Source organism: Anas platyrhynchos, chromosome 4, assembly GCF_047663525.1.
Source record: "Anas platyrhynchos isolate ZD024472 breed Pekin duck chromosome 4, IASCAAS_PekinDuck_T2T, whole genome shotgun sequence".
NCBI lineage: Eukaryota > Metazoa > Chordata > Aves > Anseriformes > Anatidae > Anas > Anas platyrhynchos.
Window position 1 is genome coordinate 64,393,280 of NC_092590.1, and position 14,822 is coordinate 64,408,101.

The 14,822-nt window shown below is 39.2% G+C and overlaps 1 protein-coding gene across 3 annotated transcripts in view; it reads right to left on the minus strand.

Annotated features, from left to right (window-relative positions):
- The window catches only part of CC2D2A (coiled-coil and C2 domain containing 2A), a 60,569-nt gene that overhangs the window by 43,473 nt on the left and 2,274 nt on the right, over positions 1-14,822 (minus strand). For 2 of the 3 annotated variants that reach the window (XM_038177832.2, XM_038177831.2), the window contains exons 4-10: positions 14,475-14,805; positions 6,772-6,860; positions 6,166-6,267; positions 4,284-4,385; positions 3,296-3,466; positions 2,970-3,120; positions 1,436-1,572 (exon numbers count right to left, since the gene is read on the minus strand). In XM_038177832.2, the coding sequence (XP_038033760.2) occupies positions 1,436-1,572; positions 2,970-3,120; positions 3,296-3,466; positions 4,284-4,385; positions 6,166-6,267; positions 6,772-6,860; positions 14,475-14,517 (795 nt within the window). In that variant the 5' untranslated portion in view covers positions 14,518-14,805. The remainder of the gene's footprint in view (positions 1-1,435; positions 1,573-2,969; positions 3,121-3,295; positions 3,467-4,283; positions 4,386-6,165; positions 6,268-6,771; positions 6,861-14,474; positions 14,806-14,822) is intronic. The other variant, XM_072037759.1, reaches the window with a different exon arrangement.

A 14,822-nucleotide genomic window follows, 5' to 3' on the forward strand; every position in this document is an offset into this window, starting at 1 on the left:
GATTTGCAAAATTATAACTCTTATGAGAAACAACTACAAAAGAAAAGGTGACTATGAATTGTTTGTGACTAAACTAAAACTTTAAGACAAAGTGAAATCTTTAAATATATTATAAACCTTTAAATATATTACAAGTTTTGAAACCACAGGACCACAAGCTTGCCTAAGCTTTAAATACACTTATTACTATAATTGCAAGAATTGTAGTTTTACACTAGACTGCCACCCATATCTTCAAATTAGATTATAAAAATCATAAAGGAAAGAATTCTAGAGCTAAATGGCAGCTCAGAGAGATCATCTATCTCAACTTAAGTAGTCCACAACCTGAACTAACTAAGAAGATATCTTTGAAAGCAAATGAGGTGTCTTACACACTGATTGCCATCCATGCTTCACAGGTTAAACATTGACTAATTCATCCCTGTGTTCCCATGAACAGGATTTAAGAGTAGCTTACGCCAGCGCAGCTGCTGAAAGATGCTGGGCTGCCCTCTTATGCCCAGACCTGTTTTAAACTAATCCTAGAACCAGAGATGCAGATGTGGTAACACCGAAGAGTAACCGGGTTGAAACTGGCCAGTTGAATATTTTAGACCCAATCTGATTCACAAAAGTGCCTTTCCCAGCACAGAAGGAAGTCAAAGAACTTTGTGAAGAAGTGGTCAGGGCACCAAGCCTGCCAGAATTCTGAGAGCATCATCCTAACGCTGCTTGACATATGGTTTGAATTTTGGGTGGTCCAATGTGGTGCCAGGAATTGGACTTAATTCTTGTCAGTTCCTTCCAACTTGTGATATTCTAGGAACAATAATATAAAGGGCAACTGCTGTATACTAGCTGTAATGTATACTAAACATTACAACTACACACCTTATTGTATGCAGGACAAGAGCATGATAAAAATATAACCAGAGCACCCTCTCAGCTGCTTCCATAAGCTACTCCTGTAAATCTGAAAGGATTCTACAAGATCTTCAAATAATCTGCATCAATATTTAATTATGCCTACATTCTGATGTCTACATCTCTGTAATCTTACTTTTGTTACAATCCTCTAGTATATAACAGTGCCCAACTCTTATTTTCAGTTTCTACACGTCACTAGCTCTCTTCTTATAAACAAAGGAGTTATTATTACCCCTATTCTACTGGAAAATAAACTGCGGCACGGAGAATTGATTTGTTCCCCAGCAGGCTATGAGTACAGCCAGGAAGAAACACCAGTTTTCTAAGTCCCTGTTTGGTGCTCTAATTATTGGGATACACTAAAACACACACCTATGAAAATACACAGATCTTCAAGTCCAATAATGTTAAACATTTTAAAGACAAAAGACTCATATTACCATGACTGTTCACGTACTTAACTGTAACAAAATACTAATAAATAAGGAGTGAGAAAGAGACAGCCAAGAACATAGGAGTGACTTACTTGCTCCTGTCTGAGAAGTCTGTTTTCTACAATATTTTGATTAGATGGTGATACAAAGGGCCTTTCTCCTGTGTAAAGACCCTCATCCTCAAGGTACCTAGGCTGCACATTTCCAGGCATCTTCTGAGAAGTGGGCACTAATGAGAAATAAATATAAAAGCACATAAAATATCTTAAAACTGCAGTTTTAATTTATTAATTCTGTAGTAGCCTATGCTATTCTTGAAATGAAAGGTATTCCGTTTTGAGCATGCTGTCAGCAATATTTTCCAGAAAAGAGAAATTACAAATTCAGAACAAGTCCTTTTCTTTATCAGGACATCCATAGTTTAATTCTATCCTAAGTGTCTCAGATCTTCTAAACAATTAAAGATTTCCTTACCAAAATAAATAAATATTTAAATAATTTAGCAGAGTTCAGTGTTAATGCTTGCTTGCATAACAGAGTAAAATCCTCGTGATCCTGCAGCAACAACAACTGACTACATGAATGTTTCTAAGCATAGCCCATATAAAGCACAACTTCAATTACCATTACAAGTTTGCTTAAGGCAGTCACGTACAAAATACGGAAACATATAAAAAGTTATGTTAGTCCAATAACAGTAGGTGGGATTCTTTTTTTTCCCCCCACTGGCACATAGGGGCTCAGTACTTTTTAGGGAATGCTCTCCTCCTACATTCAGAGGGTGATTATACTAATAAATACAGTAACAGCGATCCCCTGAATCAGAACACAGTGGACCACACTAGAAGCAGTCAGAACTCAATTGCAAGACATAAAAAAGGAGAGGAACCAAACATCAATATTTTGGTATTCCATCCTAAGCTGTCCTGATATCATTCTGGTAACATACCACTACAAAATTTATTTCTTTATCTTCCACTTCAAATATTAAATATCAAGTGATATGATAAAGCTTTTATTTTATTTGTATTTATTTTTAAGGGCTTTGCAGTTCTACGGGAATAAGGCAAAAAAGTCAGAGACATGATCCATGCTGACTATTTCCAATTAAACAAGATGAGTTTTGGGAGAATGGCCCCTTATATCACAGAAATCCTAATGTTACTTATATGACTTTGGCAAACTTGCCATATGGAAAAAATTACAGCTGTGGCCAAGTGAAGAAACACTATACATCATATAGTGCATGAATCACTCAGTACCTAAATATGTGTATGCTATAACCTGTTGCATAGGCTAAACAATGTAAGAACTAAATTCCAGTGAAAAAAGGGGCCAGCCACCTCGCATTTACTGCAGAAGGCACTAAGATATACTCCAGAGCAACCAATGTGCCCTGAGTTCACTTGCTAGCATACCAGACTGTGACCTGCTAAGGTATGCATATTGCTACTTAATCCATTTTGTAAGACTTTTTCAGACACAGCCTTAACTGGATGATAAGTGTTGGAGCACAGCAATTAAGTATCTCTGTATTGCCAACCTGATACAAGATTTTTCAAAAGATCAAAGGGTGGCATGTTATGCAAAATCCAGGAAGAAAATGGTTAAGCACAACCTTCATACCTGTTAGCCTGCTGGGGATGAAGAGAAATTCCTTTTCTTTTTGCACTTGTTCAGAGTAGCTTTCACACTCAGCAGGTTTCATAACTAGAAGATCTTCAGCTGTTTGCCCTATATTGAATAAGTCATCTTTAACAAGGCGTACATCTTCGTCCTATAGTTCAAATGAAAACATCTCTATTAGTTCATCTGTTTCTTAAAGTAGAGATCTCTAGAAAGCATACTTCAAGAAATTTTAAGGGAACAAAAGCTGTCATTTCGTATTAGATGGTTAAAATTAATTCAAGAAGTCTGACTACAAGTATTAACATTTTTTCTACAGCTCACACCGTTTCATCTTCCTCTTGTTCTTCCTCATGGGCTTCTACATATTCTTCTGCCTCCTCTTCTTCATTTAATTCGCTCATTTTTTGTGCTCCAGCACCATTCTCTGGTTCAGAATCAAAATTGAAGGTAAAGAAATTATATGCTTCTTCAGCGGAAGGAAAATCATTCTGGACCTATAAAAAGACAGATACTTTTATATGACATTTATAATAAATTTAGGGCAAGTGAAAGTATCTTTCCATTAATAATAGCAATAACAGCATGTACAAACACTTGTCACTGGATAAGTGTTTCATCTCAAATAGAGCTCACAAATGCTGAAATTGACTGAAACATTTTTAAATGATATAGCAACAAAAAATCTCATATTATCATTTCATGAAATATTTCTTGCAATGCTTTATAGAAAAGAGGCTAGTTCAACTTTAACCAGCTTATTATTTTAAATAAACAATTTGTGAATGAGAAATGCCAAGGTTTAAGTTCTGGCTGTAATACAAATATCATTATATAACAATAATGCAGATGAATCATATGAGAAGAAATTTATAATGGCATATTATAAACGTGCCTGGTCCCTGAAGGACTCAGGCTCCTTTGAGTGTTAGGATCAATTTTCTAATAGGAGAATTAACAGTAGCATTTTGTGACTCTAAGCATCTTATGCTCCTTTAACTTCCAACTGGTGACATCCAGCTGAGAGGAATTAAAAAATAGAAGGAACAAGTGTCCTTCTTCAAGTTCCATTAATTGGAATTTACAGATGGGTTTACACTAATTTTTTTAAAAACGTCATTCTTATATTTGATGAAGGTATAATTTTCACATTTCAACTGTGGACATATTCTGTTTATAAATTTTTAAATTAAACAAAACCCTCTTCACTGCTCAAGACTGAATCCTGCTTGCTTATTCAAGCAGAATCATGAAGCCACATAAAGTTTAAATAAAACTACTATCAGTTACTGAAATGATGGAATTGGTACTTACTGATGACTTTTGTTTCATTTTTTTGACAGAATCACGAAACTTTACTTTTGATAGTATGCGGGATTCATCCTCTTGCATCTCTCTAAATTTATCACTATCAGACTGCACAAAAATATATGAGTCCATCAAAAAATAAAGACAAAAGAGACAGATTAGATGTTGCACTTCCATAGTGAAAACTTAAAAAAAAGAAAACAATCACTATGATGACAATTATACTGATTTTGTATTTATGTTAAAAGGATACATTTATTTATTAGTTAATGCCTTTCTCCTTTAATATGGGTCAAGAAATAGACTGCAGAGCATAAAGAAACAGTTCATTGCATAAATACATACATTCTTCACTACTGATGAGCTCATTTCTGCACTTCTGAAAACAAGCACCACATTCTTATCTCCACAAGGGGGAGAAATGGGGCAGCAATGAGAAACCTTCCAGTCCCAGAAATGAGACAAATGAGAGACTGGCAGACAGCACCAGCCTGGCAGCAGTGACAAGGGTGCTGCTGGCAGACAGTACTGACTGAGAAGGGAATCAAGGAGCCAAGAACAGCTACTTCTATAGTCCCTGCTGAAAACAGGGTAATTATATTTGCTATTATTCAAAAAAGGTACTCTCCATTGCTTGGGTGCCTAAATACAGACTTATTTGTTTTGATCTCTCTCAAGCAGTTACTGCTAGGCTGCTCTGAAGCTCCATGGATCATGAAGAAAGGAAATAGCGTGGTTATCCTTTTCCTGTTTTCTGAAGCCTTATCTGTCCCCACAAACAGATAAGACAAATCACTGGTTATGAGGTTAAGTGCTTCAGATTGATTTGCATCAGGCTCAGCCAACATGAAGAAAACTAACATTTTGTTTTTGCTCTTTGTAGCACGAATTCTTAAATTAAAGGAAGATTTTTTTTCTCTAGTCAAAGTTTACCTCTAGTCAATCTGAACTTCAAAATATAACAATAAGAAAATCTGGCAAATCCAGCAAAATAAGAAATTCTGTCAATCTGACAGCTACTTATTTAACAAAACAATACTTCATACATGTGTAAACAAGTACAGGAAACAAAACCAGCACGTGGAAGGGTGTAGGTATGCCTTATATGAAATGTCCACCTCATTTAAGGACATCCCTTCCATGATTTCCTAATACAAATGTATTAAAACAATACTACTTAACTGACCACTATGACAACTAATTTTATAAGAAAATACTGGCAAAAAGCCTCCCCAAAACCAATGTAGATAGGTACTTCTAGCACAAAAAAGTAATTTAACCAGGCTTAATTCACATTGTTTGCAATTCCAGACAGAGGTGTTACTGCTACATGTTATTTTCTGGGCATACAAGTTCTTTTGAACACATTTGCTAGAGGCAAGCAGTCTCTTTGTGAATTCTGAAGAATATCTGTGCACAAATTCTACAGGCATAGCCCTTGTTATTTATTCAATACAGAATTAATTTTCTAACAAAGAATGCTTATATTAAAAAAAATGAACATAAAATAGTGTCAAGGAAATACAAATACAGTGCAATGAAAAGTTAATATACAGCATTTAGCAATTACACTGTGCAAATTTATATAGAGCAGTCCTTTCTGTTACAGTAACTTAAATGCTCCAGGCATCTTAAACAACACAAGTCATGAACCTGAAAATGACGAGTTTCACATAATGTCTATACTGTAGGTAAAGAAAATGACTGTTGTTAAATATGTACATTAAAAGCAATAATTGGGGAGGTTCCTGATAACTAAATCAAACAATTATATCCTTCTGATCACATTAAAATAAATGAAGCTGATCTTCTGTAGTCTTTCATTTATTTGACATTTCATATTCACTTTCTCACTACTAGGATAGCAAGACCTTGAGTACTTTCTTACCACTTCATCCAGGCTGACTTCTGTTTTTCTTTCTCTGATGTTTTTCAAACGCCTTGGTCGTGGACTGTGGTCATCTTGAGATAAAGTGACTTCTGCTTTTGACTAGGCAAACAAAAAAATAATGCTTAACTGTAACATAAATGTAATAGGACCAAAGCTACAGTTAAGTCCCAGGAACTCAACATCTTATGCGTGCTTGTATTAAGGACAGAATCTTTTAACTATGTAATCAGCTTAAGTGCTTTTACAGACCTAGATGTTAATACCCCTTATTAAACTGCACAGTTAACTTAATAGCAAATCAATTGATTTCAAAAACAGCATGGTAAATTTTTTTGACGAAAACAAACATCTTGTCATGATTTTAAATTTTTCTTTTAAAAAAAGATAAATTTTATAGTAAATTACAACTGAAATGTAAACTTTAGGAAAATACAGCGTGAGAAAGACACTTGAAAATTACTGTACTCATGAACTGAATTCTGGCGTTAGAATTAAAAAAGCAAATATCCCAATCAGGTACACACAGCACCAGGAAAGCAAAATCAAGCTGTCGGTACTTCTAAGAGTCAAGTCAAATGAACAGTACTTTTGAAGAACTCTCACCCTTGCTGCTTTTATTTTTTCTCTCATTCGCTCCCTGACAGAACGTTCTGCAAAGCCTGCCCTTGATGTAGATGGAGCAGGCGGCAAGCCTGAAACAGAGAAAACACAGCAACATGGTTAAATTGTACTGTAAAAGAAACTTAATTATGTAAAATAAGACTATCCCACACAGAATCCCACATCCTAAGAGAATGCATGAGGAACTGTGAAGGAATCAAGTGGTTTTTTTTTTTCCTCTTTCCTTTTTTGCACAGTTTGAACTTAACATACTATTATTTAAATGCCTTTAGTTGCAGTGGATCTGGCTTTCACAATAAACTCTGAACCACCGTAAGTAATGCACACACATTTTTTTGCTATTAAAATAGAAAAATAATTACCTGGCCTTTAACAAGCACTTAGAGCTTCCAGACAGTGTGCTCAGGTGGCCAAGAAGGCCAACAGCATCCTGGCTTGTATCAGAAACAGTGTGACCAGCAGGGCTAGGGAGGTGATCGTCCCCCTGTACTCGGCTCTGGTGAGGCCGCACCTCGAGTACTGTGTTCAGTTTTGGGCCCCTCGCTACAAGAAGGACATCGAGGTGCTTGAGCGGGTCCAGAGAAGGGCGACGAAGCTGGTGAGGGGCCTGGAGAACAAGTCCTACGAGGAGCGGCTGAGGGAGCTGGGCTTGTTCAGCCTGGAGAAAAGGAGGCTCAGGGGCGACCTTATCGCTCTCTACAGATACCTTAAAGGAGGCTGTAGCGAGGTGGGGGTTGGCCTGTTCTCCTACATGCCTGGTGACAGGACGAGGGGGAATGGGCTTAAGTTGCGCCAGGGGAGTTTTAGGTTAGATGTTAGGAAGAGCTTCTTTACTGAAAGGGTTGTTAGGCACTGGAACAGGCTGTCCAGGGAGGTGGTGGAGTCACCATCCCTGGAAGTCTTTCAAAGACGTTTAGATGTAGAGCTTAGGGATATGGTTTAATGGGGACCGTTAGTGTTAGGTTAGAGGTTGGACTCAATGATCTTGAGGTCTCTTCCAACCTAGAAATTCTGTGATTCTGACCAAATTTTGAGTGGTGATGTGCAGTAAGTCCTGATACAGGTATGACTGTAAGAGTACTTACAAACTTGCTTCCTTTTCCAGTTTAGGGCTATCTGCTTTTTGTGGTGACAAACTATTAACTTCACCAGTGGCATTTTTGTGCTATCGTTCTAGCACAACCAAGAGAATGAGGTGAATTTTACCCAGCCCCACATATGACTGACAGCATCAACTAACCTTCACTAAAAACCATTTCACACACAAGCTACTTGCAGCTTTGCTGGTGCCAACCTTGAATCAACAGATCACCAGCTCTCCATGCAAAGGAACACGCTGTCCCCAGCTGCAGCAAGTCAAGAAAGGAGGCTACATGGATGAACGAGCTGACCCCAGGAATAAAAAATTAACGTACAGGAGCTGGAAGCAGTCACAGGTGACTGGAGAGGACCATAGCACTGTCCAAGCACACAGGGTTTAGAAAAGCCAAAACCCACCTGGACTTGAATGGATATGATGTGCAACAAGATGAGAGCTTTTACAGGTGTATTAGTAGCAAAAGGAAGACTAAGAAAATCAGAGACCCACCTCTGGATGGGGCAGAGGACATAGTGACAGGGGCCACAGTGAAAAAGAAACCCAAGTAATCAGTGCCTTCTTTATCTCAGCTTTACTGATAAGATTTGCCACCAGGAATACCAGGCTCCAGAGACCTGCAGAAAAGTCTGAAATTTACCCTTCGTAGAGGAAGATCAACTAAGGCCACATTTAAACAACCTGGGTGTACGCAAATCCATGGATTGTAAAGGGATGCTCCCATCAGTGCCAAAGGAGCTGGCTGATGTCACCTCAAGGCCACTCTCAATTAAAAGACTACAGTGATTCAGGGAGGTTCCTGAGGACTGGAGCAAACATCACTCCTGTCTTCAGGAAGAATACAAGCTGGTCAGCCTCACCTTAATGCCCAAGAAACAAATAATCCTGAAAAACATTGCAAAATGTATTAAGGACAAGAGGATAGTTGGGAGTCATCAGTATGGATTTATGAAGGGAAAAAACAACCAGACAAAACACCTTACACCTGACCAACACAACAGCTTTCTACAGTGAGATAACTGGGTTAGTTGATGAAGGAAAAAAATCAGTGGATGTTGTTTATCTTGACTTTTGACTTCTGTTTCCTCTAACACCCTTAGTAGTGCTAAGCCCAGCTGGAGGCCATCACCGGAGGGATATACCCCAGGGGATGATTTAAAACAACCCAACAAAATCACAACCCAACTTCCATTCCCAAGAACTCATTGAAACCCTGCATCCTTTAGGATCAAGTATTCTCTACTGATCCCATGAAATCTACAAAATTGAGTTTTAAATGACTGGCATACATTTAGATTTTTGCATAGTAGCTACCAGGTTGGGACGCTAACCTAGGATTGTGTGGTCATGGACAAGGACAACTACTGCTTGTTGCAGCCTTTAAATTGGTGTTCCCAAAAAGCCCAGGCTTTTTTTTTTTTTCCAAAATTAAAAGTGAATGAGAACTCATATTTAATAATCAGAGTTATCATGATCTCCTTCTCATTTGTTGGATTGATGGCATTCCTTCCCCTTATATCCCAAATTCTCTCAGATTATGATTTCTTCAGGTAGATTCAAACAATGGTAGTATGACCCCATACGCTATTGCATTCCCCAATTCCAAGATAAAACGGATGAAAATTATCCAGTTGTTCACAAAGAAGCTACAGCATTGGGGGCAAAAACGTAAAGGAGCAGATACCTACAACCTACCTTCCTCTCATAAATTGAAATAAAAAACATGGTGTGTATTATGAGTGAGATTGTACATATAAGTAAATGGCAAAACTTCCTCCAGTTTTATGTATTAAACACAATTACATTTGTATTCTGCATAGTACTGTGAGTTGGTACCTATCTTTCTTCTACTGGATTGCATGATCATTGTAAAAGAGTCAAGTTTATCCTCTTTACAAAAGCTTCCAGAAAAAAATTATCTGAAAACATAGTTTTATATACACCTAGGAGCTTAGAAAGCAATCAGTTAGAATCTTTTCTTATTCAAAGACCTAACTAGTTGTCTCCCCATCTGCACAGATCTCTTCAGTCTCACTGGAGTCCTGGAGCTAACCTGGAAATTCTCATGAGCTTGCTGAAACACTAGTTGCATAGCTGATACATGCAATTTTTAAAAAGAAATGCTTTATATCCCTTCTCATACATGGAATACTCAGATTTCATTTTGATTTCTTTTCTTTAGAACTTGTCTAAGTGACGTTTATTTCCAGAAGGAGCTGCATTGTTCCACATAGGACACATTGGCTCTTTTTACTGGAAAAACTGCAAGATATTTAGCAGGAGAAAACCAGCTCTCTTCACATTTGTGTTTTGCAGTGCATGGCTTTTTAATTATTTTTAATCTATGACCACATGACATTCTAAGCAAATAAGTTTTTCTAGTTATCTCTGCTTATATAATTCTAACACTTGTCAGCTCCTTGAGCCAAGCACTGATTTGTTCTTTGTCCTTAGGAAAGAACACTGTTTGCCAAGGTCTAAGTAAAGGGTGATTTCAGGCTTATATAAGGCATTAAATTCATGAAAAGGAGATAAAACAGCAGAGGCTAAGGGCTTAGGAATGGTAATGTCACACAACATACATCACATTGCAGCTGATTTGATGTGATTCTGAGAACTTTACTGGTGGCAGAAAACACTGTATTTGGAACATACAACTTAAGCGTTTAGAGGCTAGCAACTATACCAGAGTGCAATCTGATTTCTAGGATGACCACTAGGATAATTTCTAGGATAATCCACTGTCATTTAGAAATGAAAAATATTAAGACCAAACCATGCTATCACTGATTCTACTTAGAAACATCAATGGGCTTAGGTGTATCCTGATCTTTTCAAATCACACAATTTACTGCCTGTACCTGTACAAAGCTTTTGTTGTATCTGGAAACTTCCAAAAGAAAGGAAAAAGCACAAAGTAAATATCAGTAGCATAAGACCAAGAGAAAAGAAAGCATCCAATGTCCATTTCCTTACTAAGAGGAATACTAAAGAAAAATTAGTAAGCACTCAGCAGAGATGCTAAGAGACGACACAGGAAAGCCTGCCTGAATTTTACCTTTTCTACGAAGGAATGCAGTACCAGTAAAAACAGGATGAGAACTAAGAACAGAAAAGATCTATACAGATATTCATTAGATTCAGCTAACTGAAACTCATCATTCCAGGGCATCCAACGGAGTGGCTGAAGTAACATCAGAGCAGTCAGTGATTCTGAGAAATGATGGAGAATGGGCAAATTCCAAAACCCTGGGCAACTGTCTTTTCTTAAAAAGGGGGAGATAGAAAGAACCACAGAAGCAAGCACAGGTCAATCTGATTTCAATTCTCCTAATAAATACAAATCCTATTTGTAAACGTTTAAAAGTCAGCAATAAACAACAGCAGGCCCCGTTTAGCCAAGTTTTCGAGATCTGTCAAGCCAATTTAATGTTCTTCAGCATGTATTTCACACAGACTGTTAGTAGTCTAGAAAAGGTATAAGCTTGTGACCAAGTACTACAGGAAGTGTCTCTCATTAGGAAATATTTTGATGAAATTACAGGAAGGGATAGAGAAAAAAAAAAGAAAGCATGCAAGTCACTGGAAAACCACATTTAGAAACATAAGTAACAGTGAATACATTCAAAACAGATACTGTGTAGCAATTTTCAGGCTCTGCCTTAACCTAATAGCTTTACAATACTTATTAATGGTTTGAATGATGATATAATGTATATCCATGTACAAAATATGCAAGCAAAGCCTATCAGAAGTCACATTTGGAGAAAGGCTAAGTTTGAAGAGTTTTTGGAATAGTGGAAAAAAAATGCATTTCTAACAAATTCAAGCTCGCAAAAGGTCACTGCACACAGAACAGCACCGTGGGCCTGCTGGAGATGGAAATGATGAACTTGAATTGCTATGAGAAAGGTGGTTACACATTGGAAAAGGCTTTTAATTTCTGGGATCTTCTAGCATTGGACTAGTCCCTGAAGTCAGCCATTCAGTCTTCATCAGTGCAAGCTTTTAAGTTTAAAAAAAAAAAAAAAAAAAAAAAAAAAAAAAAAGGGCATCAAGATTTAAATTGAGTCGAACCTACTTTAGGGAAGAAGATAGACTAAGTTGCTTTTTGATTTCCCTTCTATGACTTTTTTCCTGTCATTGTTTTCCGTACAGTTGCTGTGTGAAAACATTCTACTTGACTGGAACATTCAATTTCATTCCAATTTTCTGAAAACTAGAGAACAGATAAGTATCTGCTTTCAATCTTCTGGAATACTCAACAATTCCTTGTAAATGTTTCCAGACAAGCAGAGTGAAAGCAAACTGCGTAAACATGCAAAATTAGCGCAGAAAATCTTCCATCACTTTAAGCACCTCCAGAATCGATGCTCAGTATGCTGAAGAATTTTTTATGAATGAATTAATTCCTTGTGACATAGGAATGACGCTTTCTATATATAATGAAAAACATATTAAAGCTTTAATAGTTGTGGTAGAATTAATTCAATGCATCAATTACTGTGGGATCCTGTCATTACTTGAGAAGAAGGACCACTTAATTATTTTTTACTGCTTTACTTCTCTTCTGTTTATGCAGCCAAGTAATTTATGCTTAACTTCAAGATATATATACGGAGTAGAAGACAAGAGACATCCCTGAGAGCACAACTTTGCAGGATCACCCCTTCAGGCCTGTATAAAAGCAGCTCACACCACATTTTATGTGGGAAGCGTCATTATCCTGCAATGTCTCTGTAGTTTACTTCAGGCAGACACAATGAGCTATCTGGATCGTTAAAATGAAATTAAGCAGAACTGAGAACCTACAAACATCATCTAATAAATTTGTCCCTCAATTTCCCCTGAACCTGGTTTCTGCACTTACGCAGACCCTAAACTGCTGCAAGCATCTTGACACCCACCCCATACCTGAACGGGATGCAGAAGCCAGGCATGAGGTAAAGCACACAGACCAATACTTATGCCATGACCAAGCACCAGTGGTACCTAAAATATGGAATAACAACTTCCACCATGGGTGCTAGAAACACCTTTGTGTTTTTCATGGAAACTGCAACACTGTACTTGTTCTGGCATCTCACTGTAGTAAGTATCAGATGCAGGCTTTTTCTTAATAAATAAATAAAAATCTTTTTTTTGCAATTCTTATTTGTTATTCTGACTGACACAGTGCCAAATCTTTGGATTTATGTAAGGTCTAGAAGCATCTAAGCACACACGTATAGCTATCAAAGGAAAACAGTACTGTTCTGCTATAAGAGTGCATAAAAAAGGGTAAAGACTGACTGAGCCTGACTGAACACTTGAAGACTAATGGGGAAAAGCAACATCTGCTGTGATTATGAAGCGAAGAAATAGCTAATGGATGTGTTTCAGGATAAGCTTGCCATACTGGTACCAGAATGAGAAAGTGAACACAACGTGGCATGAGAGAAACCAAGCATTTGAGGGACATCACAAACTGAAAATGCCAAAAATGTTACCTACTTCCCACTTGTATTTAAATAGTTCTCTTTTAATAGGTGTGTGCATGTGTCTGTGTGTATTTTTCACACCACATATTTGTTGTGAACAATGAACTAATACAGTGACGACCATGAGAAATTAAAGAGGCATAGGAACAGAGGCAATGTATTAGCACAGGTACTAAAACAAAACCCAAGCATGCTAGCTATGCAGAACTTCTTTACTGAAAGAGTTGTGAGGCATTGGAATGGGCTGCCCAGGGAAGTGGTGGAGTCACCATCCCTCAAGGTCTTTAAAAGACGTTTAGATGTAGAGCTTAGGGATATGGTTTAGTGGAGGACTGGTTAGTGTTAGGTCAGAGGTTGGACTCGATGATCTTGAGGTCTCTTCCAACCTAGACGATTCTGTGGTTCAAAAATTTTGTATATACAAAATTGTATATATTGCTCTTTTCTCAAAGCACTGCCTCATTGCCCTGCTTATCCTTGGGAAGGGAGCTGCTGTGAAGGAAACCAGCCCTCACTAGAGGGTGTCTCCTGATTTCCCCATGAGATCCCCTCTGAAAGGTGCTGGAGTCAGCCAAGTGTGTTTCACTCCAGAGCACGAGCAGGCACAGTAAGGCTCGAAAAAAAAGGAAAAGAAAGGCACAAAGATCTTGTGAGCACTGGGAACATCTCTAAATTGTGGATGTCGAGAAAAAACAAGTAGTGTTTTGAGAAAACGAGCTTATGGACGATACAAATTTCGCTTGCATTCTGGTGAAAACCCGGGGGTGGTTATAGCGGGTGTGTTTGGGGTTTATTGCCCGTTTAACCCTACAAATTCGCTCTTTTTCGCCCGGCGCAGGTGAGCCCCCGGAGCCGCGCAGCTAGGCCAGCGACCTCCTCCCCCTAAACGTCCCGCTAGGCCTCTGCTTCCGACACCACACCCCCGGTAGCAAACCCACACCCAGATTTCCCCCAAAAATGGTAGTTTTGGGCAAAACCAGCCGGCATTTACCTGCCAGGACCTCGCTCACTGCGCCCCCCCCCCCCCCCCCCCCCCCTTTCCCCTCAGGTCCCGCCCCCCGCCATGACACCCGCCCCCTCAGGCGGGCCCCGCCCCTTGGGGCACTCACTGCGCGGCGGCCGCGGGGAGGCGGCGGGCGGCGGTTCCGCCATGCGGGGCCGGCTCCGTTCCTCCGCCCGGAGGGGCTCCGGCAGCCCGAGAGGGTCCGGGGGGCTCCAGGCAGGGCTCCGGGGGTGGCAGGGCGGAGGAGAGGCGAGGCAGGGCCCGAATTGAGAGTGGCGGGAGGGAGCGCGGATGCGCAGTGCTGCCCGCGGGGCCGTGCGCGCATGCGCGGTGCTGCTGAGGGGGGTTGTGAGGGGGCTGCCGTTGGCTGCGCGGCTCCGGTCCTGGCGCGTGAAGCGATGGCTCCTCACGGTTTAAACACCGCTTCTGAAGGAGTTCTGCAGGTGGAAGAGAG